This window comes from Odocoileus virginianus, chromosome 34 (assembly GCF_023699985.2).
Source record: "Odocoileus virginianus isolate 20LAN1187 ecotype Illinois chromosome 34, Ovbor_1.2, whole genome shotgun sequence".
Taxonomy (NCBI): domain Eukaryota; kingdom Metazoa; phylum Chordata; class Mammalia; order Artiodactyla; family Cervidae; genus Odocoileus; species Odocoileus virginianus.
The window spans coordinates 33,335,084-33,362,603 of NC_069707.1; the positions used below are offsets into that span (position 1 = coordinate 33,335,084).

Here is a 27,520-nt window from a genome sequence, read left to right on the forward strand (position 1 = left end):
GTTGGTACTTACAGATGTTACATTGTTTAGGCAGTGATAGTACATTTTACGAAACATTCAGAAAAACAAGTGAGTTATACTATACTAATTTTAATCTTATTATTTTGTATGAGGTTATAATCTGATAACTGTTCTGTTTTGCCCAGAAATAGATTTTTCAGACTCTAGGAATTAAAAAATATGAGGGGGTTTTCGAGGATTCATTCTATTCTCAGATTTCCTTTTATCCACCCATGGCTGCAGGGCAGCATTTCTGCTCTGCATACCTTTTAATCTTGAAGTTTAGAGAATTGTTGTCTTTTTTCTTTCTTCTCTATTTTTTTCTCTAAGTCCTACTCTTCACAAGGAAGCCAGAAGTGTGACAGGAAGGTGTGATTTTTAATTTACACCAGAGTCTCGCAAATAATGACTTTTCACACCCTGCTATTGCAGCTTAGCCTAGGGGAGGAGTTCTGTGGCTACTGTTGTCGTAGCAAATTAAATCCACTGCTGTAATTTGGAAAGACGTTCTTCTACATTTAACCCTTGTTTTCAATTTTCTAGCTTGGTGTTCATGAATACTTATGGGAATGTGGTTTATTCCTTTGAAGTGTCCTTGTTTTTTAGGAAATTATTTTTAAAGTCTGTTATCTTTTCAGATTGTCAAGAATGAAAGGGAATCAGGTTCTCCCTTGCCACCATTCCAACTGCTGGAAATTGTAACTTATTCAAATACACAAAAATGAAAAATACAATAATATTTATTTGGAGAACTTCTAGCAATAAAATTTAAATACATGTCTTAATGACTCTTTTTATCTTTCCTTGGGATTCCATTTCTGTAAGATTAGCTTTTCCCTCTGTTTTTATAGGAGAGTCAGTGTCTTACTGTACAAAGAAATCTATGTTGTCTGATTTGAAAGATGAAATCGAAAGTAGTGTTAAGATTTTAATGTTTTAAGTTTTTTCAGTTTCTCTCCAGTCCATTAAGTCATTTGGATTGAACTATTAAAAAAACAAAAACAAAAAACAGGACGGGCTGCCTAAGGGAAATTAGAAAAATTATTGCAGCAGGCATACTTGTTTTAAATTTTCAAATGGTCAGAAAAGAATAGTGACAGTATAACTGAATAGTTAAAGAACGTATCTTGCAAACAATGTACCTCTTCACTTAGAATTATTGACATATTGAATTATTTTCCCATTTTGAATCTACCAACTTATTTTCTTTAGGTTTTCAATCAATGTGCTAGTTTGTACTAGTTATTTTATGAATCATAATGGTCTTCAATAAAGTTCTAGAACTGAGTGGAATATGTAAGAATATTATTGAAAGGAAAGAAACATTCAGACTCTCCTGAGAACTTGGCTCCTACTTGGTCCTGTTGCTAAACAAAGCCATCAGAAGCAGTTACAAGCTCTCTCTCCTTTTGGGAGCTGCAAGGGGTTAATCAGACAGGGTTTACTAAGTATCTCTGTCAGGCTTTTATCTGATCCTTCCATCCTTCCTCCCTTCCTCCCCTGCCCACCCCTTTTGTAAATGTCAACCACTTCCTGATAAGCCTAGTAGTGGTGAATTTCACACCTTTCTTTTCTTTGTGAAGAAACCTGGGTGTTAATGGTACAGGATTGAGTACCATTGTATGTCTCTAGCTATCTGTTAGTAAACCTGAGGGATGCCTGTGGAAAAAAAGTAGGGGGAGGTGAAGAAATTTGAGAAATGAGACTAAGAAATAGGTTCAAACTGGTCTCATTTTCAAAACGGGTATTTATTAGCAACTTTTAGATGTGTATTCGGAAAACAATAATTTTAAAGAAGCTTAATATTGAGAGTCTCAAAGAGTCTGCAAAGGAAAGGCTTAGACTGCTGATCGTTAAAATTAAACAGAAGAACAACAGTCAGAAAGAAAAACTGAAGACTCCTCTTTTTATTCTACAGGTGTATTTACAGGTGTATTTACAGGACACAGCCATGGAAACTTGGTCAGTTGATCAGGTCTGCGGTTGGCTGGTGGAGAAAAACTTAGGAGAGCTAGTACATAGGTTTCAAGGTGAGTTGTTTATACTTTCAAAAATGTAATTGAGCAGTCGAGATATTGAGTGTCCTCTGTCATTGATTGCTTTTCTCCTAATGCATGTGAACATTGATATGGGGTTGCTACAGTAAGAAATTTTCATTTCCTTACCGACTGTAGCAGACTTTGCATTTGACCTAGTATCCATGAGAAAATCTAATTATTTCAAAAAGAACTCAAAATAAATCTTGAGTTACTTAAAATACATATTTGATATATATATTTAATATTACTTTTGTCCAGGATGTGCGTTTTTAGGCAGCTCTGTATAGTGTTGGATTTACAAGTATTGATTATTGCCTGGGAGGTACATTAAGAATACTTTTCCAAAAAGATTTTTTTTTCCTTATGAAAACAATGTTAGAATCAGAAGAGGGGAGGCATTAATGTGGATGTAAAAAATTTTATTGTGACTCCATTTTGCAGTACTTTCTTGGGAGCGGACATGCATTTGGAATTACGCAATTTTAGTGTCCTATTTTTGCAAAAACACAGATAATTTTATAACTGCAGAGCACAAGTTTAGATGCTCCTTTTAACATGAGAAATAATTCTGCCTGCTCAGGGTGCCGTGTTTTACAGTATTTTACCCAGCAGACAGGTAGAGATTTTTTTCTCTTTTTCCCAGAGGAAGAAGTAAGTGGGGCTGCTCTCCTAGCACTTAATGATCGGATGGTTCAGCAATTGGTAAAGAAAATTGGGCACCAGGCTGTTCTAATGGATTTAATTAAGAAATATAAGCAGAAGAGTCAAGAGCTGAAGTCCCCTGGAGAAACAGCCCCGGTCATGCAAGCAGAGTAAGTGTTCATGAATGGCCTTATTTTTGATTCTGTGCTTTCCCTAAGATGGCTGTAGCATGGCATATGGAGTTTAAACTTTGTTGAAAATTGTGACCATCTTCAACTTGTGTGTACAGTAACTGTTTTTGCAAAGTTTTATGAATCAAGATACTTTTTCTTTTAATGCACCAGGTTTTTAAACTCTAACTCCATTTATTAGGGAAGACCTATAAGCCTGTATAGAAATCTCTGTAATAAGCAGTTAAAATATAACACAAGCAGAAATGAACTCCTGCAGCTTAGGTCTTAAAGTTAAGACTTGAGGAAGTCTTTGATTTCCCCAAAACTATTTATGTGTGTATTTACTTATTTGCCCAGGATTCCTTATAGTAACTAATTTATATTCTCTTCTAGAGGCCCTCATAATATGATTTGCCAAAGATTTTTGCTGCACTGGATTTCAAGAGTGTTCTTGGAGCACTGAATGCTGTGGTAGCTTCCCACAGAAGTCTTGTAGAAAAATTTGTGATGGTTTTGAGGTTTTGATGTTATTTTTTTTTTTAATCATTGACTTCTGCCATCAAAAGGAATAATAACAAAAATTATAAAATTAAAAATTTCACTTTATAATCTATGCCCCAGGATCATTTCAGACATTCTGATTTGGCTTTTTGATATTTGAAACTTCTTGCCAGATTTCTAAGTTTAAGTAACTACTGCATTCTGATTATTCATTAGTTTTTAAAATAAGGTTATGATTGATGAAATCCATTCCATGTTTTTACTTTAGTTTCTTTCTTTTCAGTATATCTGTAAAACCCCATGTTTCTGTCTTGCTTTTTTATAAGCAATGCAATGTTAGAGAGCTCTAACTTAGGTAATTTGATTTCTAGAGAATGTGAATATTTGGGACAAGGAGGGGGGATAGGTCAGCTTGAAGGAATGGTCCACATTTGGTCTGGAGAGGCTACCATTAGATTTATTTGAGGGATTTCTTCTAAATGTTGTTTTGACACGTCTGTGTAAAAGATATGTGACTTTTGATGCAATTCCCATTTTATGCCTTACTCCTTTGCAGCGCAGGGAGGGAGTAAACCTCATATAGAGCTCGAAGTAATTTCCCAGCATTCTTGGATGAGTTGGACTCTTGAGCTGGAAGTTCCCCTCAGTTGACTGGAATCTTGATGTTGCCTTAGGCACAGTTTGGAAGAAAACTGACAGCCTTTTTTCCCACTGCAAAGCAGTTTATAATGTTCTCTAGTAAATGAGAACTAACTGGACTGCCAGGAAGTCTGGGCATCATTCCTGGTCCTACCACTGACTTGGATTGATTGCATTAAATGTTGACACTCCTTTTGCTTCATCTCTAGGTTGTGAAAAATAATACATACTTAATTCCATGTTAATCACACTGATGTTCAGAGTATCATAATCTTTGAGAAAATATCTCCTCCTTCTCCCACACTAAAATATAGTCTTTGGTTAAATATTAAGCATTATTAATGTGCTTTATAAAGCCACATTTTGGAACGTAACCATGACTTAGAACATTGGTTTTCCAGGGGCTGAGTGGGGACTCTTCATTCTACCCAGTAAATAGTTGACTCTAAGGTTTGTGTTGTTTTACATTCAGATTCAATTATTCTGGTGCAAAAATCACAATTTCAAGTAGGTTTAGAGGTTATAGTTAGCTAAAATGTTTATCGGCTATATTTGCTTATTGTCAAATACGTAGGCACTTAACAAATACATTGTCATGTGGGACTCATAGTAATAGAAAAAAGGTATAAGAATATGCTATTTATTTAGTTAAACAATTTTAATAAGTTCTTAATAAAGATAGGAAATTTGGTGTAGTAAAAAGAACCCTGAAGCTAGGTATTAAAACTGGATTACGGATCTCTGTTCTAATATTAGCTACTCATCTAACCTTGGAGATTTGCTTGACTTTTCTTAGTTTCAACTGTAAAATGAAGTGGGTAGAATAAATGATGCTTAGGACTCCCTCTGAAGAGTTTATAAATTGGCAGCCTAGATCAGAGTTTACAGATGGGTTTGGACTTCAGTATAAACTTCATTTAATGGCTAACAGTTGCCTGGTATGTTACTTTGAAAAAAAATTTACAGGCCACATATGGACAGGATACTTGGCCTCCAACTCAGATTTATGACAGGAGTATATCCAGTTGCTTTTTGTGTTGCTCTTGTTGAAGCCGGTAGAAAAATCACTGGACAAGAAGTTGGAAAGTTGGAAAACTGAGGTATTGGTTGCCGTTACTGAGTAGCTTGTGATTGTAAGCAAGTTGCCTTCCTTTCAGTTGTATCAGTTAGAAGATGAAGGAGTTAGTGAAAAGTGGTTCAAAGATCATGAAATTCCACAAATAATAAAAGGTCTCCCTAGATGGCAGGGAAGAGAGAAAGGATCTGAAATAGAGTTCACTTTTTTGCCAAATAATAATGTTAATCAACAAAGGTATATTCTGTTATTACCACTGTTTCATGATGGAAAGGATTATCAATAATGCCATTTTTAAACGTGATAGAGGAGTGAAAACAGCAGAGTGAACTGGCATCATCCCCCTCCCGGCATGTGTAAACCGGTAGCGAGTGAGATGGCCCCAGAGGGTTTTTCTTTCAGTCCTCTTAGTCATGATGCTAATGTGGAGCTTGGAGTGGACACAGATCATAGTGTTTACTCTGGGCTGATTTATACCTTCAGAGTCACTATGACAGCAACAGTTGGATGCCCTCGACCCACCTTTTCTTTCTCGGTGACAGGGATGAACAGTGCTCCAGCCCGTCCAGTGGAGGGGAGCAGATGCCATCTTCCTATCCAGCTGACAACCTTGATAACGGATTAATTGACCACCGAGTACTGAAGCAGAGGTGGGATGGACAGCTTCTAAACATCTGAAAGCCAACTGATAGTATTTGTCTTTATTTTTATGAGGTTTCATGTTTAAATGCATTTCTAAGTGGAAACTGTTTGTTTTTCTGGAAGGGACTTTTGTAAATCAAGTGATGAAGACATTTGGTAAGAGATGAAGGTCAATTTATTTTATCTTTGCATTGAACAAGTTAAGTTTTGAGATGATATTATGCATCTTTCAAGGACACGTTGTTAAGGAAAAAGATGATTTTTCTGTCATAAACTGTCCAGAGTGATTGGCAGTAGCCACAAAGATGGAATTTGTTCTGCAAATAGTGTCTTATAGAATTAAGTTTTTGAGGAGTCTTTTTTTTTTTTTTAAATTTGAATTAACAGTCTTGACCATTCCTGAGGGAGGCACTGCCTTTTTTTGTGGGGGGAGGCACTGCTTTGTTAAACATTTCCTTCCATCCCTACACTGGGTGTTATGAGCTGTAGTATTTCAACATATGGGCCACACCTGGAACAGAGGAAAACGATGTATCTAGAGAAACAGACCCAGGAGTGTGGCACTAAAAGTCCTGAGGGGCACTGTAGGTAAGAGATGGTCCAAGAGTCACGGTAGTCAAGCTAGCATCTCCCAGCCACCTGCCCTGTGCAGTTCAGGCATCACCCTGATGCCTATTCTTTTCAGCAGCTGCTGAGCAAATGCTTTTCTTTAAGTGTACTGTCATGGAAAGGAGAGATGTCAGCTGGCACCATATAATCAGGCGATAGCCAGGCCAGAGCGTCATTCTTTATAGTTTCACTTTCCATTATCATCTCATTTAGTGCACACAACAGTCCTGTCAGGTCGGTATTATTCTCTCTTTCTTGTGAATGAGTTAAACTGAGATTTAGAGAAGTCAAGGGACTTCTATCTAGTTTCCCAAATGGGCTGTTCTCACCACTGCACTGGATATACTGCCATCAGCGTGGGAGTTCAGGGGACCAAAGGCAGCAGCCTCGGCCCCTGGCCGCCCAGCCCCAGCAGCCCCGTGAGTGAGTGCAGGGGAACTTGGCACCTTTGATCAGGTGCTCTTGCAGATGGGCTTCGGCTCTGGGCATCCTCTCTGCTCGCTTTCTCTCTCCACCACCTGCAACCTTGCACTCTCATCCCTGGGCTCCAAGGCTCCAGCTCTTCAAGTGGTAGACTCCATCTTCTCTCACACCATTGGCTCCCACTTGGGGGTGATGAATGCGGAGATAGAGGCAATATCCTGGGTAGGGCTTGGTCCCCGGGGTCTTCCCGGTCTGAACTGCGGTTCAGAAGATGTAAATACGTTTGAATGATGGCTTCATTCACCGTCCTTCTGTTCACGGGTGCTGGTTGGTTCCCAGTGCCGTCCTTCGATGTGGTTCCAGGTGTGTGGAGTCAGGCGGGGGTCTTCAACTACCCCTTCATGAAGCTGCCAAAAGTTGCCAGTCCCTTCTCTGACTGTTCAGTAGAGGCAGGACGAGAGATGATTAGCCCCAGTGGTCCAACCCCGACATCACTGTGAATCAGTATTCAAACCGAAAAATGGGAATAATAACCACAAATACTTCTGTCACAGGGCTCCTGTGAGGACCATTATCTAAAGATAGATAACTCCTGCTCAGTGCTAAGCCAGGAAGCCCTGGAAAGCACTCAGTACCACAGTCTACTCAGCATGGCTCCAGGTAGTAAGCTCACTTTGCTGAGGACCTCTTTCCTCTCCCTTCTTGCTGCCAGTGGGAGATGAGGATGCCCTTTCTACAGGTTCTCTGGGTTCTTTCTTTTTCCTAAGCCCTCTGACGATATTCCATTCTTATATGGTCCTGCAATGCTGGCCGAATCAGATTATTATGCCTATTTTTTCACATGGCTGATCAAAAGCACAACCAGTGCTTCAGGGTATTTCTCATTCTTTATAGTGTCTGGCATGGAGGAGGGGAAAAAAAAACAAACAGAATTGTGTTAGAAATGGAGAAAAACAGGAGAGTTTGGAAACCAAAGTCTCATATCTTTCTTCTAATCATAAAATGTCTCCTAATCTATGTGCCAACTAGCTGCTCATCACAAGCACCACAGTTAAACATGTCCAAAAACTGAACTCATGTTTCTTGCTTTAGTGTATATTTAAGTATAATAAATACAAATTCGCTAGAACCCAGTGACAGGGGTAGAGACACTGGTGCTGGAAAGCCAGGGGTCAAGCGGTCCCTCCCTCACTTTCATGGAGCCACATGATGGCCATCTCCATCTCTCTTTTGCTTCCCTCATCTGCCTCATGCCCTTACTTCTTCCTTTGAGGATGGATTTATCCTACTATTCATGTACACTGGGTCCCATTCAGACTGGCTGGCCTATGGCAAGCTCACCACAGCACTGCCTCCAGGAAATTCTCCGTGAAAAGAGCTCAGATCACCCCAGATAACAGACTCAGTCTTTCAGTATCTGGGGAAGAGGAACTAGGGGGGTTCCAGTGCAGGTCAGATGTCCTCTCCTGGGCAGTCAGCTATGCGTGGGCAGATGAGGACACAGCAGAGGCACCTGTTTCAGATAGTTTTTCTCTGGTTCTGCCATTTATTCAGGGCTATGGAATGAGGAGGGATAGAAGATTTTCTCCCCTCTCACATCCTTTCTCAGAGAGTGGCTCCATCATCCAGCCATGTGAGTTAAAATCTGATCCCTGGATGGGGAACTGGATTCCACATGCTGCCACAGAGTTCATATGCCACAACAACAAAAAGAAATCCTCATGTGGCAACAAGTATCAAGGATCCTGCATGCCACAATTAAGAACTAAGACCTGGCCCAGCCAGATAAACAAATACTTTTTGAAAATCGCCTATCTCCTGCCCTTCGTTCAACAGGTGTTGATTTAAGAGCCTATTGCACAGTTCCTGCTTCAGCCTGTGTTCTTCCCTTCCCTTCTCTACCTGCTCATCATTGAAGATTCTGCTCAAAAATCCCTGTTTCTGAAGGAAACCGCCCCCCCTCCACCACTGATATTCCAGCTCAGGCAAGGAGCCCTTTTTCTACCATGTAGCATCCTCTACATACCCCTTTCTTATAAGACTAGATAATGGAACTGATCACTTTAAAGTCTGTATTCCCTCCATACAAGAGCTACCTGGGCAAAAGCCATACCCTTTTTCCCTTGTGAGCAAAGCATTTGGCATAGTACTTGGCAAACAGAGGCTAAATAGGAGATTTTATTTGAAATGAGGATGTAAGGTCCAATGAAAGACTGAATACACCTTTACAAGACAGGATAAATATTTGAATAGTATCACTTTCTCTTTAGACATTTTTGATACAATTCCTGCTATATATGCTCATTTTTTTAACAGAATTAAACCTCAGGAGTTTATGGGCCACCCATAGATAACAGGCTAGCAAGCTGATGTTTGACTACAAGGCTTTCACGAAGCCATGTGTTTTAATGAGGTGGGAAAGGATGGTGGATCGAGTTCCAGCCTTGGGATCTCTCACACCAGGGGTGGGAATCCGGGCTGTCACTTGTGGTCCAGTGGGTCTCTGCACATCGTGTGATGGGAGCCCCCACCTGCAGGTGCAGTAACAGTGAAGGTCCCTGGCAGCTGCTAAAATCCCGTACAAGGTGGCCGGCATTATTCTTGTGATAATTTCTCCTAGGTTCCCTAAAAGGAACATGTGTTTTCTATCCAGATCATTTGCAGACAAGAAATAAAAGAAGGCTCTAGAGGCAGGACATTCACATGACTTTGACTCTTGAAACGATGTGTGTGTCCCAGTGGATGAATTCCGAGTCCCAAGGAAACACATGCTGCTGTGACATGAAGCAGCTTTCTTTGGTGATAGGTGATCCCATGCTCTTTACTGAATTGCTTAAATGCCCTTTCTTGATGGAAAGCTTATAAGGTCCTGTCCTCAGCATGTGTTGGTGATCCTTTAGAAAGATATTTTTTCTTTTGTAATGCCGTTCTTCATTTTTCCTTTATACTGTTTGAAACTGTTTGTTTCACTCTCGTTACCTAATAAGGCATGAAACCAGGTAAATAGGTAGAGGTCTCCTTAATGCCACTTTAAAAACACTTGGCCTGAACTTTAAATATACGTGTGTGCAGATGTTTTGCTTCAGCCTTTGGGTGTAATTATAAATTAGTCACAATTTCACGCATGTTTTAAAATTATTTTAAAGATGACTTTTTTTCTGGTTCTGGCTACTACTATAAAATAATGTAGAATGATCTTACTCACCTGCCTCTGCTCAGGAGGGCAAATGTCAGTAGGTCCACGCTTGACATATTGTTTGTAGGCAGTGGCTCATGCATGGCTAAAATAAGGAACAGCACCCTCATGTGTGTATCTTGTCCATCACATAATAAGGGGAGGTTCAGAGTGCACCAGGACCACCCAAGTGATACATGGTCGCATGTGATGCTGAATCCCAGGTCAGTGAAACAAGAGTGCAGTGCTGCATCCCACATCTCCTACCATGCAGGGATATAGAACACCCATGCCTAAGTTTTGTGTGTTTTGGACGTATTACCTTCCAAGTCTAGTCCCTGACTGGAGATTCGCAGTGTACAGTGACCGAGGAAATGCTATAAAGCGTCCCTTAGTAAGAAAACCCATTTCACTCTGTCTGGCCCGGAATTCTTTCTCTGCGTGCCATCTATTAACATCACAGGACCCACCTTAGGAACTGCTGACTTAATGATTTCTTACCTGAGTCAGGGTCCATTCATTCATTCCATAGCAAACATTTACCTGGTGCTTACTGGCTGCGAGGCCCTGGGAGGGAGAGAGGATACACTGGGGGGTGGAGCAGACCAAGCCTCCCAGCTCACAGAGTTCTCATTCTAATAGTGAGGAGATAATAAATACCTATGATGTTACATTGTAAATATGTTTAAGTGCTATGAGAGTCAATAAGGCAAAGAAAAAAGGGGCGAAACAGAGGAGGGCTTTCAAGGCAGTCTTTTGACTTTGACCAGATGTTGCTTGAGCAGAGACCCAAATGAAATGAAATGAGGAACATTGGCTCATCAAGTTAGAACAGAAATTTCCTTCAGTGGAGGATATCTGGACACAGCCAAACTGGAATTGCAGGGAAAACTAGGCTGTTGTGACTGATAAATAACTCTCTGACTCCTGCTCATTCCTATTAACTAATAGGAAGTCTTCAGAGAGATCAAAGTACACTTGATTTCTAGTCTCTCCTTCCCTTTTGTTCAGTCCAAAAGTTACTGAATATACACCATGAACTAGATATTATACAGACAGTGGGTGAAGTGGGGGCAATTTTGTCCTTGCTTAGGGGAACTCAGATCCTGACAAGAAAGATACAGAAGTTAATAACTGCAATATTGAGAAAGAGAAACAGAAATAGAAATGCACAGGGTATAGAAATAGCCCAGAAGAAAGAAAAATGAGACTTTTAGGGAAGTAAGTATAGAGAAGGTCCCTGAGGAAAGTCTTCTCAAAAACTGAAGGTGTGTGGGGGGGTTTGAAACATAATTTGAATTTCATCTGAAGGAAAATGAAGCAAGAGAAGGAAAGAACGTTCCCAGAAAAGCAAACAGCTGGTGCAAAGGTACAGGCACCTGCAATGGGATAGGACATGCTATTTGGAGTGCGTGCTTTTGGAATGTGAGAGAGAGAGGCGGAGAAAATGAACTTGCTGAAAACAGTGAGGGGTGCTGTTGAGGAGGCAAGAAGACCCTGTGCTGTCCAATGGACAGGACCGTGCTCTGTGACTGGGACTGTGCATCAGAATTTCCCGGAGGACTTAAATGAAATATATCAGGGCCCTATACCAGTGCTTCTCAGACTCCAATATAATTAAAAGTCACGCAGGAATCTTATTAAAATGCAAGTTCTAATTTAGTAAGTCAGGAGTGGGACCTGAGATCCAGCACTTCTAACAGGTGCCCTAGGTGATGCTAGTGTTGTCTTGGGACTATCCTTTGCAGTAGCAGCAAGGCATTTCTGGGTGTACAATAGATTAAATGCTTGTGTCTCTCCAAAATTCATATGTTGGAACCCTAATCCCAATATGATGGTATTTGGAGGGAAGTAATTAAGCCCTGAGGATGGACCCCTCATGGATGGAATTAGTGTCCTTATAAGAGGCTAAAAGGCCAACAGGACTCCCCTAGTGGTGCAGGGCTTAGGACTGCATGCTTCCATTGTAAGGAGGCATAGGTTCGATCCCTGGTCAGGGAACTAAGATCCTACTTGCTGCGGGTCACGGCCAAAAAAAAGTAGTATTTTTTTATAGAAAGGAAAGAGACCAGAGAGCTAACTTGCTTTCTTTCTGGCGTGGAAGGACACAGCAGGAAGACGGTCTTCCATAAACCAGGAAGAGCACATTTGCCAAGAGCCCAACTTGGCTGCAACATCCAACCTCTGTAACCACGAGAAATTAGTGTTTGTTCTTGAAGCCACCTGTGTGTGTGTGGGTAGTTGCTCAATCAGATCAACTGTGTATCTGATACATATTTGACTCTGTGACCCCTTGGACTGTAGCCTGTCCATGAAATTTTCCTGAAATTTTCCATGGACAGGCTCCTCTGTCAATGACATTTTCCAGGCAAGATTACTGCAGTGGGCTGCAATTTGCTACTCCAGGGCGTCTGCTCAAACCACGGATCGAAACTGCATCTCCCACATCTCCTGCACTGGCAGGCAGATTCTTTACCACTGTGCCACCTGGGAAGCCCCTTAGGCCACCCGGTTTAATGGTACTTTGGTACAAATCAAGTTGCTTGAATCCTTAGAAATAGGAAACTTTTGTTTGTATGAAGCTACATGGTTGAGGAACTGGCAAGTCACAGCCTAGATGGCACACAGTTGGGGCAAGACTAAGTCAGTCTTTCTTTTTGGCCCCAAAAGTCACATAAAACCAGCGCTGTGGGCCAGATTTGAAAAGTGAGTTTTCCAGACTCATCTCTATTTAGCAGATGCTCTGAGGATGTAAACTGTTCACATGAGATCAGGATTCAAAAACCTAGTCGAATACAGGTGGATTAATAAAAAGCTGCCCTGAACCACCCGATTTGGATAATTATGAACTACAAAATTGTAGTCCAACAACTGCATAGGCAATGTCTCATTACTTTTTCTTTTTTATGAAAGAGAAATGAAAAAGGAAAAGAGGGACTCAGACATGATAGCTCTATGAGATCTGTTTTTGCGACTGTCATGCTAGTAAGTGTAAATATTGAGGGTAAGGTCACGTTTCTGGGTCTTTGTCCATCTGTCAGTACCAAGAAGAATTGGGGAACAGGAAGAAATAAAAGATGTATTTATTTTATGCTTCTTTTCTTGATTAGTCAAGACCCCAAAAGTTCCTGGGTCCTCGAATCTCTAACTGGCAACCAAGGACAGAGAGGATTTGAGAGGTGTCTGTCTGTCTGAGTTACAGCACAGTGCCTGATGCCAGCCCCATCTCTGCCTCTACTTTCTGCTTGATCACATGTCCACACATGCCTTTCAGAAACTAAATTCCTCTGGAAATTTCATAGATTAAATGGTGGCTGTGATAGCCCAGAGCTAGAAAACACAAAGTAAAAGCACACATCAAATGATGAGAATGTGGAGAAAACATTTTCTGAATTACTCGTGGCCGCAGCAACAAAACAGCATCTCCTTCATAGTCCGTGCATGTCTTGCAGTGACATCGTTCTATATTTTCAGAGATGGCATCTCACCTAGCTCATTGAAATGTATCTCTCTGTTGGGCTTTTCAAGAACTTCCTGTTTACTTTGTTTTCTTAGCAGTGGGAAGTCTTGCCCAGGTAAAGTAAAGCAGGTAATTCACAGAGTACTGGCATAGTAATATAGACGCAACATTTCTGTTGAACTTTGTAGTTCGGAGAACTTCGATCCCTGTTTTGAAGATGTGTATTATAATGTCCTTTTGTGTCCTACGGTTAGATGACAGCAAGTTCTTTAAACAGATGTCTAAACCTTCTCTTACTTGACTCCATTCCCTTCTATGTTCCCCAAACACTGAAGGTTTTAGATGTGGTTACATGGCATTTCGTTTCAGAGTTGATACTAGAAAACTGGGCACCCCAATATATACCATTTTCAGTGTATAGAGTCTGCAAGTTTATGTGTGGAAGAGAATAAAATGAGTGTAGGCTTGTGGAACACAGTCTTTCCATTAAGTCCCTGGAGAGCACAGTATTTGTCACTGCTTTTTCTTTCGATTCTGGGAACGCTACTATTGACTGAGGTGGTTCTTTACAAGTGAAGACCAGGCCTGGTAGTGAGAACAGTTGTTCTTCACAGCCAAGACTTCCACTTGTCTCATGCTCTTCTTCCTTTAGGACCAGAAAGCAATACCATTTTACAGGACTAGAAAAGCATCACAGTCCCTCAAGGTAACAGATTATCTCCAAGCTGGGGACCCCTAGAGAAAGGTTTCATTTGTGGCCCAAATCTTAGGAAAGTAGACCTGATTCATGACTATGATGCCAAAAGTCAACCAGGATTCAGTTGAGTGTGACATGAACTCTGCCTTTGGTTCTGTAAAGAACCCACATAGGATGTAGCTAAAGCCTGGTGAGAAAACTTCTTTGGGAGGTTTTCTCAGTGGTGGTTGATTATTATGAAGTTCCCCGGTGGCTCAGACGGCAAAAGCGTCTGCCTACAATGCGGGAGACCCAGGTTCAATCCCTGGATTGGGAAGAATCCCTGGAGAAGGAAATGGCAACCCACTCCAGTACTCTTGCCTGGAAAATCCCATGGACAGAGGAGCCTGCTGGGCTACAGTCCATGGGGTCGCAAAGAGTCGGACACGACTGAGCGACTTCACTTTCACTTTCACCTTCATAGTCACAGGCTAATTCTTAGGTGTCCTTTGTGTATACAGAGGACTCTACTCCAATCCCCAGATCTGCCTCTCTTGCATTTGGGTCCCACACATTTTCATATCTCAAACTTGAGGACTTGGTGATGTCAGGCTTCTCTCCGCTGGCATGTCAGCTTGATGCCTTCCTAGTCAATGGTTCCTTTATCATGGGTGGGTTGTTTTTAATATAATTCCCCTTTTCAGAAGATGTCAATTTCATGTGTGAATACACAAGTTTAGGGAACTTAGGACGTTTTTGTTTCTCTGTCTTAGAATGTTATATTTAATATTTTTATCTCTCTCTCGAATGTTCCTGAAGCTTTCTATAACATTTTTGTTATAGAACTGTCCCTAAATAGCTATCACTATATAGCAGTTATAGTTCTAGAACTGTTAAAGAACTGTTATAGAACTGTAGAACAACTGTTTCATTCTACAATGATATTAGGGAAATCAAAACAGGTAAGAAAGCAAGACATAGTTGAGTACCCGTGGGGCCTGTGCTGGACCAGGCCGTATGGGGGATTTAGACAAGGAAGACCCCAGAGAGCCGGGAGAGAGGGGAAGAGCATCGACCTGGGGAGAAGACTGAAGGTGAGCCTAGAAGAATGAAGGAAACTTGGGGCATTTGGGGTGAGAGGAACAACTGTTGACATATGCATAGTGTGTCCTGGAGATTTAGAAGGCTTGAATCTTGGCTGGATCTGAGAAGAAACATTGGATACTAGCTGATAATAAAATGGCATACAAAATTGGACTATATTATAAGCTGTCCTAATTATTGAGTAAGTTATATACTCTGGCAATAAAACAAGTAGTCCTTGCCCAAATGTATGTCTCTCCTGCTCCCTACCAAGGCTCAACTTCTGTTTCCTGTATGTTGAGATTTTTCCTTAACAAGCAGGAACTCCACTGGCCCTTTTCTGCACAGGGTCATCTCCCTTATCCTAGGTGAGGCCCATATTGTCTGTTCCTTGGGAGTAAAAATAATTAAATGATTTTTCATTCTTATTAAAGTTAAACAAAGTTTTACAGTCAGTGAGCTTCTTCATGAGAACCTCTATCTCATAATTTTTAAAAAACATTTATCTGTTTGGCTGGATCAGGTCTTAGTTGAGGTACGCAGGACCTTTGACCTCCCTTACGTCGTGTGGATCTTTTATTTGCAGCATGTGAACCCTTGATTGAGGCATGTGGAATCTAGTTTCTCGTCCAGGGATCAAACCTGGCCCCCTGAGAGCACAAAGTCTTAGCCACTGGACCAACAGGAAGGTCCTCATAATTTTTAAATTGGCACATATTGCAACAATAATGTTGATAATTATCAAATGTGCCAGCTTAAGTTTATTGTTAGTTTTATTTTATTACAATATAAAGTCTACATAGACTCTGAGTGTTTAGTGCAGTAGACTCTGATTCAGTTATACTGGGAATCAGTCCTAGTCATTAACATGTTTTAAAAGCTTTCCAGATGATTGTACTGTGAACCCAGGGTTGCTACCCACTGAATTAAATACCTTTGTTTTCTGATATTATCTTGTTAAAGGGCACTGACTCTGAAGTGGAAACAGAGCGATCAGCATCCTCTTAGTCTGGGATTGTTTTCTGCTTCATGTTCTTACTTTGAGCTGACTTCTGTGGTGTTCTGCTCCACTCTACCTCAGTAATGATATGAATAATCACAACCTCACAGTAAAGATTTTTAAAATCCAATGCAAATATTGAATTTTAATATTTTTATGAATCGGTGGTGATTGTGCCTGCTGTTTTCTGCGCTCAATTAGAGTGTGCTTTTAATTTCTGACTCTAGTATTCTGTATAATATTAGTTTTGACTTATGTTAGTTAGCATACTTTGTATTCTGTTCACTTCCAAAATATCTTGTTAAGTTGTTTTAATGTAAAGAAAAGGAAAATTTGTTGCCTCTGATTTTATCTAATTAGGAGCAAGATGACTCAAGTCTGGCTTTGATTGAGCCTATATGTGTCTGTTACATTCTAGGCGTTTGAAAGAAATAAGAATATGCTATATATATAGTTTTTACCCTGATGTTGAAGAGAATAGACCTATATAGAGCAAGAAGATAAAAATTGCCTCAAGACCTATTTTATAGCATTGGAATGTAGAAGTTATTCATTGATGAGATACTAAATAAGACTAGCAACCTCAAAAGTCTAAAGGGGTCATGCAGTTAAATAGACTTGAAACTCTTAGGGAAAGAGTTAGGGATAGATGTTAAAATGTTAGACTGAAACCAAATTTAATGCCTGCACAGTTACAGCACCTTTCAAAAACCTTGGGAAGGCACATAATACAGCCAATGAAACCTGCCATTACTTTAGAATCTTGGTCTAAGTAGATAAAAGAGAGATCGTGGGAGAAAGAAATAAGAGAATAAGAAAGGAAATAGGGGTTGTAGATGAGTAATTGCCCCCTAATACCTTCCCAATAAATATTGCTTGAATGAATGAATGAATGAAATAAGAGAACATATTGGAAAGTAGTTTGGGCTGGGGCACAAATTTCTTCTGGGAATTGCCTGTTGCTGTATTGAATCGTGTTGAATTAGCAGTGTGCTTGTTTTAGCCAGGACGTGTTTTCACCACCAATATAGTTATTGCCAGAGGGGAAAAAAGGAGAAAGATCTTATCATGAAAAGAGAGCAGAATTCTTTCTCCAATTTCCTTCATGTTTTTTTATATCTCTTGCATTCTTACAAAATATGACCTAAAATTCTAAAGGAAGCCTGGTCTTTCAAAGCTCATTTGAATTTTGTTTGCGCTACTAAGGAGCCCGTGCTTGTACCAGAAGATTAACCTACTTAGGTTAATTTAGGAAATCTTTCTGTTTTTGGCTTCGGCTTGACTTGCTTGTGTTACTTGACTTGCTTGTGTTACTTCGCTTCCTTTCCAATCAATCCTATTAGTGAAATGAACTGAACGCTACCTCTTGCCTCTGGTAACTTGCTTGAAAATTTTGGTTTTTACACACTGGATCAATCACTGATTTTAAGGTTTTAAAGTGGTTCTGATATTTAATTTTATAACAAACTTACTGAGATTTAACTTTCATAGCATAAAATTCACCTATTTAAAGTATACAGCTCAGTTAATTTTAGCAAATTTATGTGGTGTGCAGCCACTGTCACAATCCATTTTGGAGCGCTTTCATCACCCTAAAAAATCCCCTGGTGTCCTTTTATCAGTCAGTCTCCTCTCCCACCCCAAGCCCCAGGCAGCCACTGATCTGCTTTCTGTAGCTATCATTTTCAGTAGCCTTTTGTAGAAACTTCATTTGAGAGGATCAGAATATCTAATACTTATTTTAATTTTAGAGACCAAGTTTACCTTATTAAAATAGCCAAGAACAACTTAAGTGACTCTTCTACTTCACTACAATATTGTTTATTGTAGTGAAATAATAATAATATATTCATTAGAATTAATAAATTAATTTTATTTGCAGCCAAATAAATTCATTAGAAGAATTTTCTGAATCAGATGCTAAGTAAGACTTTATCACATGCCTCATTTGTTTTGCTGAATTGCAATTTACTCTCTTTTAGTTAGATATCTTGTTCAGTTTTAAGCTATGCGTTGCCTATTGCCTCCTCAAGATACATGGATCAGCATTCTTCCCAACTTCAGACTGTCTTCTATAGCCTATGCTGTTATGATATTTTTTTCCAGAATGACAAGTATTTGTGTGAGTGCAAAGGAAAAGAAAACAAGAGGTACTTGATGACCCTTCAAACATTTGAACATAGATGACTGGATGGAAGATGGGTTGACAACGTCCATATGTTTAGATCTCAAGAATGTGTTTTCTATTATCAGTTCTCATGGTATCAGTTCAGTTCAGTTCATTTGTTCAGTTGTGTCTGACTTTTTGTGATCCCATGGACTGCAGCACACCTGGCCTCCCTGTCCATCACCAACTCCTGGAGTTTACTCAAACTCATGTCCATTGAGTCGGTGATGCCATCCAACCATTCTCTCAGGGTATAGAGAATTAATAAGTTGCATATATTTGAAATAGAATTTCGCTCTTTGTATTTTTTATTTCACAGAAGGAATGTGAGGCACATTCTAGCAAGGAATAAAGCCTTACAGTGGACTAAGTCCTATGTCTTACCAGAGTTTCCTTATGATGTCAAGTGCATGCTAGCAGAACAGAAGTGTCCTGATCACAGCATGCGGATAAGGATCATTGAGTTCCTCCAGGCGGACATGACCAAGTATCTGCAAGGCTCACTGTGAGTAATAACAGGGCAGACTTGCTGCCTTGGGAGAGGGTGTGTTTTCAGAAGACTTGAAATCATTTGGAACCCATTCTCTTCAGATTTTGCATGACATATTGGTAATAAGTCCATCATTGCCCAATATTTGAATGTGTGTGCTATGTTTACTCACGTCTGATGCTTCTGTTACCCCATGAACTGTAGCCCACCAGGCTCCTCTGTGGGATTCTCCAGGTGAGAATACTGGAGTGAGTTGCCATTTCCTCCTCCAGGGGAATCTTCCCAACCCAGGGACCGAACCCAGGTCTCCTGTATCTCCTGCATTACAGACGGGTTCTTTACCACTGAGCCATCAGGAAAGCCCTTATTTGAGGGTCTACATTATCACATAGAAAGATTTGAAGAAAAGTGAATGTAATTTGGACTCACAGGGAGGAACACGGGCTTCTTGAACTGAAAAATGTCCTCCCTGTCACGCTGAACAGGTACCCCACCACCCAGCAGTATAACGACGTGGTCAATGCCCTACTTCAGGCCCACCCTTTCCTGGATGAGGACGGCTGTGGCTTTGTAAGTGACCACACGGCACCGTTCGGTTACTCTCAACCCTCCTTAAAATAAGAGCCTTGTGTTGTCCACTAATTTCAGGCCTCGTTCCCTTTTCCTCCGTCTCTCTCTCCCTGTTTATCTAGGTCTCTCTGGTTCTCTTTCTCTGTCATTTTCTGTCTGGTTTCTAATTCCATTCCCTTGACCATCTCTTCTGTCTCTTGCTCTCAGTCCCCATTTTGTTCTTAGTTTTGGCCTTTCTCTCTCTGCTCTGTTCTTTTTGATGATTCCTATGTGTTCCTATGTTTTCTTTAAAAAAAAAAAAAAAAAAAAACTTTATTTTTTTTAGAGCAGTTTTAAGTTCACAGCAAAATTGAGAGGAAGATACAGAGATTTCCCAAATAGCTCTTGCCCCTACACATCCCTAACATCCCTCATTATCAACATCCCCCACGGAGAGGTAATTCATTACAACTGATGAACCTACACTGACACATCATAATCACCCAAAGTCTATCGGTTACATTAAGGTTCGCTCTTGGCATTGCACATTCTATGTGTGTTTAGACAGATGTAACCATGATTATTGTATCATATATAGTATTTTCACTGTGCTAAAAATCCTCTGTGTTCCACCTGTTCATCCCTCCCCGTCTTCCTCCTTGGTCTTCTTTCTGTCTCTATGTCATCCTCTAGAAAGATGATCAGAATCTCTTTCTCAGAGCATCTGGAGGCTCATGTTTAACCATGAGTTTCTAGGAAGGATCTTCACGAGATGCCATACTAGAAAGAGCAGCTGTGGCTGCACCTACATCCATGCTTTCATCACTAGAGTGGTTCTTGCCTTTGTTAAGACCTATGAAGAAGTTGTGTAGTTTTGAGGTCTTGACCCGCAGCCTCACCTGATTCACTCATGGCTCTACTGTTCTAACAGAAAAAGATCCTGGCGGTGTTTGGGGCAGCAGTTCTCAACTCTGGCTGCACATCAGGATCCCCGGAGATGCTGATTTATTTGATCTGAAGAAGAAACATTTGCATCTTTAAAAGTACCCCAGATGATTCTAATGTGCAACCAGGGTTGAGAAACACTGTTCTAGAGGTTTCGGTATAAGCTTTGCTCTCTGGATCTGCAAGTCCTTGGCTTTAAAAGCCGGGGATCTCCATTGCTCAACAATGTAAACATACTTAACTCTACTGAAGTGTACACTTAAAAAAGTCAAGGCGGTTAAAAAAATTTGAGTGCATTGTGACACTGGAACTGTATGATTTAAGGGACAATTGTGGAGAATTATAGCTTTTATACCTAAAGCTATAATGTCTATTAGTTCTCACATCTCTAGGTGATGTATATGCATATATTGGTAGTTGTATCTAAACAAGATACATGTCCTTTGTACTTTATTTTCGCAGACATCTGTGAGAAAAGTTTTTTGCTATACTTTCTTGAAGACGTGGAATTTAAGCAATTAGTTCCAATCTGAATAGCAAATAATAAATGTCGCTGTCTGTGAGCATGACATTTACGGCCTCTGTTTTCTTTCTCCCCTCCCTTGCTTCACGTTTTTCTTCCTTTCTCTCTTTCTTTCTTGGAAAAAGTTCATTATATATGGATAGACTCATAGAATTTTCTGAGTGGGAGAGGGCCTTAAAGATTATTTTTCACCACCCAGACTCAGAAAAGACATATCTAGAACCAGTAACTTTGAAGTCAGACTGGTATTCAGTTACCCTTGCTTCTAGTATAATATCCTTTCTAAAATATTCTGTTGTTTACAAAAGCACACTATAAAGTAAACCAAATTTTCTCAAACAAACAAACAAACAAACAAACAAACCTGGAGTCCTAGTATTGATAATTAGCCCACATGCCATGAATTCCTTCTATATTTAAGATATAATATTTCCAAAAATTAGTGTTACTGTTTATAGACTTAGTTGTGTTTTAAAGAAATAATCTAAATTTGCTGTTTCAATAAGTTATACTTTCATGGGGTTCAAAAGCTATAAAAGGATATAAATGGGAACATCTCCCGCCCATCTCTATCCTCCAATCATCCAATTTTCCTTCCCAGAAGTAACCAGTATTATTAAAGTTTCCTCCCAGAGAATCTTTGCATATATATAAGCAAATACATATCTATCTAATTACATTTTGACCTTTAGCTTTGTGGTTATCAAATGAGACAAACAGAAAGTTATGAATAATGCTTGCTCTGATCTTGTGTGCATGTTACCCACATCTTTTCCCAGTGATGTTAACTAGAGATGGCTCACTGTTAAGAGAGCTGCAAAAGCGCTTAGCACATCGTGGTCCGGGTTGTACACACACAGTGAGAGGGGGACTTTGGGGCCTGGTAGGTGTTTACGCAAACTCTCCCCACAAGTGTATGTGAGGCTGTGTTTCTCACGTAACAGTGGAAGATGTAGGAAATTTCTTAGCATATTAATGTGAGAGAGAGAGAGGGCACACAAGCGAGGAAACATTTGGTTGTTTTTAGGACTAATTTTATTCTTAACTTTTAAAAATTTAAATATAATTGATTTACAATACTGTGTTAGTTTTAGGTGTACAGCAAAATGATTCAATTATATATGTGTATGTATATATATAAATACATAACTTTTTCAGATTATTTTCTATTTTAGATTGTGACAAGATTTTGATAGTTCTAATTTTTTATTTCAAAAACTTTCAAATCTACAGCAGAAGCTGAAAGCCTGCTACAGTGAACACCCATACACCTTTTAACTAGATCAAGGTTTCTCAGTCGGGCCAGTATTTGTGATGGGAAGATATTTTCAAGCCCAGAGGTGATAGACAACAATTTTATTGTTTATATAGGCTTATTCAAATCTCTTCAAAGATTAACTGCTCTGTTTTATAATTTTACACAGTTTTTGTGGAAACGAGCCCTCAAAGATCGCTTTAAATATGTTCGAAGACCCATAGAAGATGATGAACAAGTGATGAGGAATAAGTGTAAATTTGGACATCGAAGAGGCCAGACGAGGAAATCTCTTGCTGATATAAGATTTGATGAAATTAAAATTGTCCAGATAAAAGTAAGATTGAATCTTTAATTGTTCTGACAAACTTATTGGTTGACTGATTAAGGAATAACAAATACTAGCATTTAAAATAATTAAAGTGAAACAAAATATCCTTTTGAAAATTTAACATGTGGGTCATAAACCAAGAAAAATCTGTTTTGCTTTTGTGAATGAGAATATTTCCAGAAGAAGGTTTCCAAAAACCTGAGCAGAAGGTTTATTGAATATCTCAAGTTTATTCTTTCACAATCTTCAAAAGACCTAGAGAAACTCTTACGTTCTGGGTCTTTGAATAATTTCTTTACCTCTCACCCTAAAATGTGCGCTATGTTCTTGCTGTTCTTATTACTACAGAAAGTTTTTAATACTCATGTTGTAGGGGTCAAGTAGCCTCTGGTTTCAAGATAGTCCACACACATGGGTATAAAACTCCACAGTACTCTACTTGGAACAGAGGCAGCCGTGAGGAAGTTCAGGCCAAGGGCCCCTGGCAGGGTCTGGAGATTCCCCACTCTACAGTGAGTTTGCTGCACCGTAGTGTTGATGTGGGTCCTAATTATCTGAAGTTCTATAGATATCATCTACTTCATGGCCCCCAGATGCTCTCAGAAACAAAAATGTCCCCTACTAGTAAAATAGACTGAACTCCTTAGGAAGGATGTCCTAACTATCAAGTTCAAGAAGCTAAATCTCATGTCCCCCAAAATACTATTTTTCCCTCAATCCAATATGAATGAGTGGGCTCAGTGGTAAAGAATCCATCTCCAGTGCAGGACCTACACGAGCCACAGGTTTGATCCCTGGGTCGGGCAGATCTCTTGGAGGAGAGCATGGCAACCCACTCCAGTATTCTTGCCTGGAGAATCCCATGGACAGAGGAGCCTGGCAGGCTACCGTCTACAGGGTCACAAAGAGTCGGACATGACTGAAGCGACCTAGCACTCATGCAGCACAACATGGATATGTAAACCTAACTTTTCACTATAAGCACATTTATGCTAGTGAATGTGCCGGTGTAAATATTCTGTTTTCTTTTTCAGCTGGTATGATTATTTAATATTAATAAAGCAGCCTAGCAGATTATCTCAATTTTATTGTCACTACTTATAAGTGCCAGGGAATGGGAGTATTTTTTAAACATATTTTGTAAACTATTCATCCTAGCATGATACATAAGAAAAATTTTAGATCTAGATGTATTTTTAAATATCTTATTATGTAACTTTTCAAAGTGTTTTCAAAATGACAGTCCAGTTAAGGTAATACAATTTTATATCTGCTTTTTGATGAAAAGACAAGACAGATGAAAGGTACCTAAATTAAGAGGTGTGGTTTTATAGAAACTTTAACTGCAATATTCCAATTTGAAACTAAAATCAAAGATAAAATTAGACTTGTTTAAAAATATATTTTATATTCTTAAAATAAAGAGCCACTTTGTAAAGGAACATAATTACACTGTGCATAAGTATTCTCAAAATATGTGATTTTCCTCATACTACAAATGGAGTTCCTTTATAAATGAATTAATATTTTACAAATTCAGTTTTCTTTCTTTCGCTTTGATGCGTCTTCCACCAAAATTCACTGGAGTGGGATGAAAGGTAAAATTGGAAAAGCAGCCCTTGTCCCCAGCAAGGGTAAGCCCCCGGGGTCAGAGGCCACCCTGACGGACACAGGCTACACGGCAGCTCCTCTCTTGTGCTGAGCCATCATCACTGACCCCGTTTGTGCGGTCGTCTTTCTCTTCTTTCTCAGAACCACCTCAGTTCATCTTGTAACTGCGCCCTTTGCGGTTCCTATCTTGGAGTCTCCTAGACATGCCTGCATCTTAAATTGAATCCTACTAAGGCCCATGCAGGGGTCTTTGCTACAAAGAGAAGAGGGATTGAATGTATCAGGGCCCAAGATGATTTAAGTTGCAGGAGAATTTAGTTTTGACCTTCCTGCCAGCTGGGGCAAAAAGAGGTCATTGTTAGCACCTGAAGAGGCAACATTTTTCCTGCCAAGCAAATCTAATTGGTAAGGATTTACTTTTCTCCCTCTTACAAATGGAGCTACACATTGCTGGTTCTTTAAACACTGTAACGTCTCTGTTTATGACCTAATGTTCTGTAAAGCCAAATGCTTCAAAGGATGGAAAAAATTTTACACTAGAATATTACAGAAACAATGTATTTCTGTATTTTGTACCCTCCATAGTGACTAAGCAAATGGAGAAACACTAATAAGACAAGTTCATTGAATACACCACTTATCTCATGGGGTTTTAGACTTCAGATGAGTTGCCTAAATTATTTCCAGTGTGCATTTTGAATTTCTTATAGCTCTTTTTAAATGTCTTTATGATTTCTGAAAATTAAAGATAGTTGGATTAAGATATACTTTGGCAACTTTCTCATCTTTAAACTTTCTTGACTGGGCACAGCATTTCCATAATATAGAAAAAAAGTTATTCCTTGTGCTGGAGAGATGGAAAATGCTGAGGTAGGCAACAAGCCAGGAGGCAGGCCATCCCCTCAAAGGCAGGGAAGTGGGTTTCGCTGAACTGGAGAAAAGTATTGGGAATAAGTAAGGAAGGAGAAGAGTTCTTCACTTGTTTTCTGTTGTTTATCTGCGGTGGTTAGAGGGAACTTACCAAAATATTGATGGTAGATGACTCAGTGAAGGACAGTGCATTTCTTACTCTTGTCATCTGGGCTTCTGAAGATGACCAAGCAGCTGCAGAATGTAAGTGAGTCTGAGGTCACAGATCTTTTGTCCGCAACCCTCCTCCTCCCTTAATCTCTGAGGTCAGCATGGCACTGCTTAAACTATGCTCTGTGTGTGTGTGTGTGTGTGTGTGCATGCATACATATGCAGGTGTACACCTACTGTTGTGTCCAACTCTTTGCAACTCCACAAACTGTAGCCTGCCAGGCTCCTTTATCCATGGGATTCTCCAGACAAGAATACTGGAGTGGGTTTCCAGTTCCTCCTCCAGGGAATCTCCCAATCCATAGATCCAACACATCTCTTGCATCTCCTGCATTGACAGGCAGAGTCTTTACCAGATGAGCCAGTGAGGAAGGCCCTATAAAACCCAAAGCTTCAGCAGCATCAAGCATCTACCCGTGAGTCTTAAAAATGCCTGGATTCCTTATATTTTGCTACTAAAAGGAATTATAACCATGGTATGCAGAGCTATACTATCAGAATCCCAGGCTATGTTTCTAGATCAGTCCTCCAAAAATACTGGATTTAAATGTGATGTTTAAAAATCCTTTGCCAACCTCATGACCCCATGTCACTGTTGGTTGTACATCCAGTCAAATACAGTATAAGCAACATTGCTTCTTAGGCATCTGAGTTTTAGCTTTAGGTCCAAGCAACTTGTAGCCCTGTGAATTGACAAATCTGTTTCATTTGCTTAATAGTCTTTTACTATACTTCTTAGAGTACTTATAAACAGAGACACAAATAGATTCTCAAAACAGTAGAATTAATTGAGCAATATCTTTTTTTTCATTGAAGGATAGTTGATTTAGGGCTTCCTTGATAGCTCAGTTGGTAGAGAATCCACCCGCAATGCAGGAGACCCCAGTTCAATTCCTGGGTCAGGAAGATCGCTGAAGAAGGGATAGGCTACCCACTCCAGTATTCTTGGGCTTCCCTTGTGGCTCAGCTGATAAAGAATCTGCCTGCAATGCAGGAGACCTGGGTTTGATCCCTGGGTTGGTAAGATCCCCTGGAGAAGGGAAAGACTACTCACTCCAGTATTCTGGCCTGGAGAATTCCAAGGACTGTATAGTCCTTGGGGTCACAAAGAGTTGGACACAACTAAGCGACTTTCACTTTCATAGTTGATTTACAATGTTTCAGGTTTTAGCAGTGATTCAGTTATACATTAACATACATACATATATATATATGTATGTGTATATATATATATATTCTTTTTCAGATTCTTTTCCATTATAGGTTGTTACAAGCTATTGAATATAGTTCCTTGTGTATATAGTAGGTCCTTATTGGTTGTCCATTTTATACACAGTAGTATGTATATGTTAATCTTAAACTCATTTATCCCTCCTTCACCTCTTTGCCTGTTTGATAACCTTGAGTTTGTTCTCTATGTTTACAAGTCTATTTCTGTGTTTTAACTGAGTACTTAAGTTGCTGACAATATTATCCTGTTTAAATGATGGAGACACATTGGTAGTAAAAGCTTGTAAGAATTGTATGTATGCAGTGTAGTGGAATTAACTTTGTACTGTATTATTTTCTTGTGAAAAACCTGAGTCACTCAACTGAGTGACTCAAACTCTCACCTCATGGCACATTATCATCTTTGTTCTGTGCCAGGCCTCTTGTTCTATTCATTTCTTTTTGTGCTCATTTCTTTAAGTATGAGAGTCCTTTTAATTTTAATTTTATTTTTTTGCCACGCTATGTGGCTTGTGGGATCTTAGTTCCCCAACCAGTGATTGAACCTGGGTCCTCGGCAGTGAGCACACGGAGTCCTAACCACTGGACCACCAAGGAATTCTCATGTGCTCGTAATTCTATGCCCTTTTCCCCACCTCTGCTCTTGGGCAGCCCTTTGAATGCGTTTCATCTGTATCTTTTTGCTCGTGGGGTGTTCTAAAATGTGCACTGTAATTGTGGGTTTATATATATTTGACTCAATGTAAATGCTATTCTGGGCTTCCCAAGACCCAGTGGTAAAGAACCTGCCTGCCAATGCAGGAGATCCCTGGATGGGGAAGACCCCCTGGAGGAGGAAATGGCAATCCACTCCAGTATTCTTGCCTGAAAAATTCCATGGACAGAGGAGCCTGGTGGGCTATAATCCACGGGGTCGTAGAGAATCAGACATGACTGAGCACACACACAAATGCTATTCTATACCTCATTTGTATTTCACTTTTTCACTGATGCTGTTTAAGTCTCATTTATGTTGCCATGTGTATTTCTACCCCATGTTTGTAGCAATTTTTACAAGTCCTTGCTTCAAGCCCCTTCCTTCCCACAGTGAATGGTACTACAGAGAACACCATTATACCTGGTTGCTTATGGATGCAGCTGTGTGTTATTTCTTTGGCTTGTCCACCCAGAAGTGGAACTGATGTTACGGGATTGCGTGTACT

General features: G+C 39.9%; 1 protein-coding gene across 4 annotated transcripts in view; it reads left to right on the forward strand.

Moving 5' to 3' along the window:
- Positions 1 to 1,303: 1,303 nt before the first annotated feature.
- The window catches only part of SAMD3 (sterile alpha motif domain containing 3), a 41,396-nt gene continuing 15,179 nt past the window's right edge, over positions 1,304 to 27,520 (forward strand). The window contains exons 1-7 of one of the 4 annotated variants that reach the window (XM_070461323.1): positions 1,304 to 1,389; positions 1,919 to 2,030; positions 2,683 to 2,851; positions 5,612 to 5,719; positions 18,624 to 18,809; positions 19,280 to 19,364; positions 22,236 to 22,403. In XM_070461323.1, the coding sequence (XP_070317424.1) occupies positions 1,952 to 2,030; positions 2,683 to 2,851; positions 5,612 to 5,719; positions 18,624 to 18,809; positions 19,280 to 19,364; positions 22,236 to 22,403 (795 nt within the window). In that variant the 5' untranslated portion in view covers positions 1,304 to 1,389; positions 1,919 to 1,951. The other 3 variants (XM_070461324.1, XM_070461321.1, XM_070461322.1) reach the window with 3 other exon arrangements.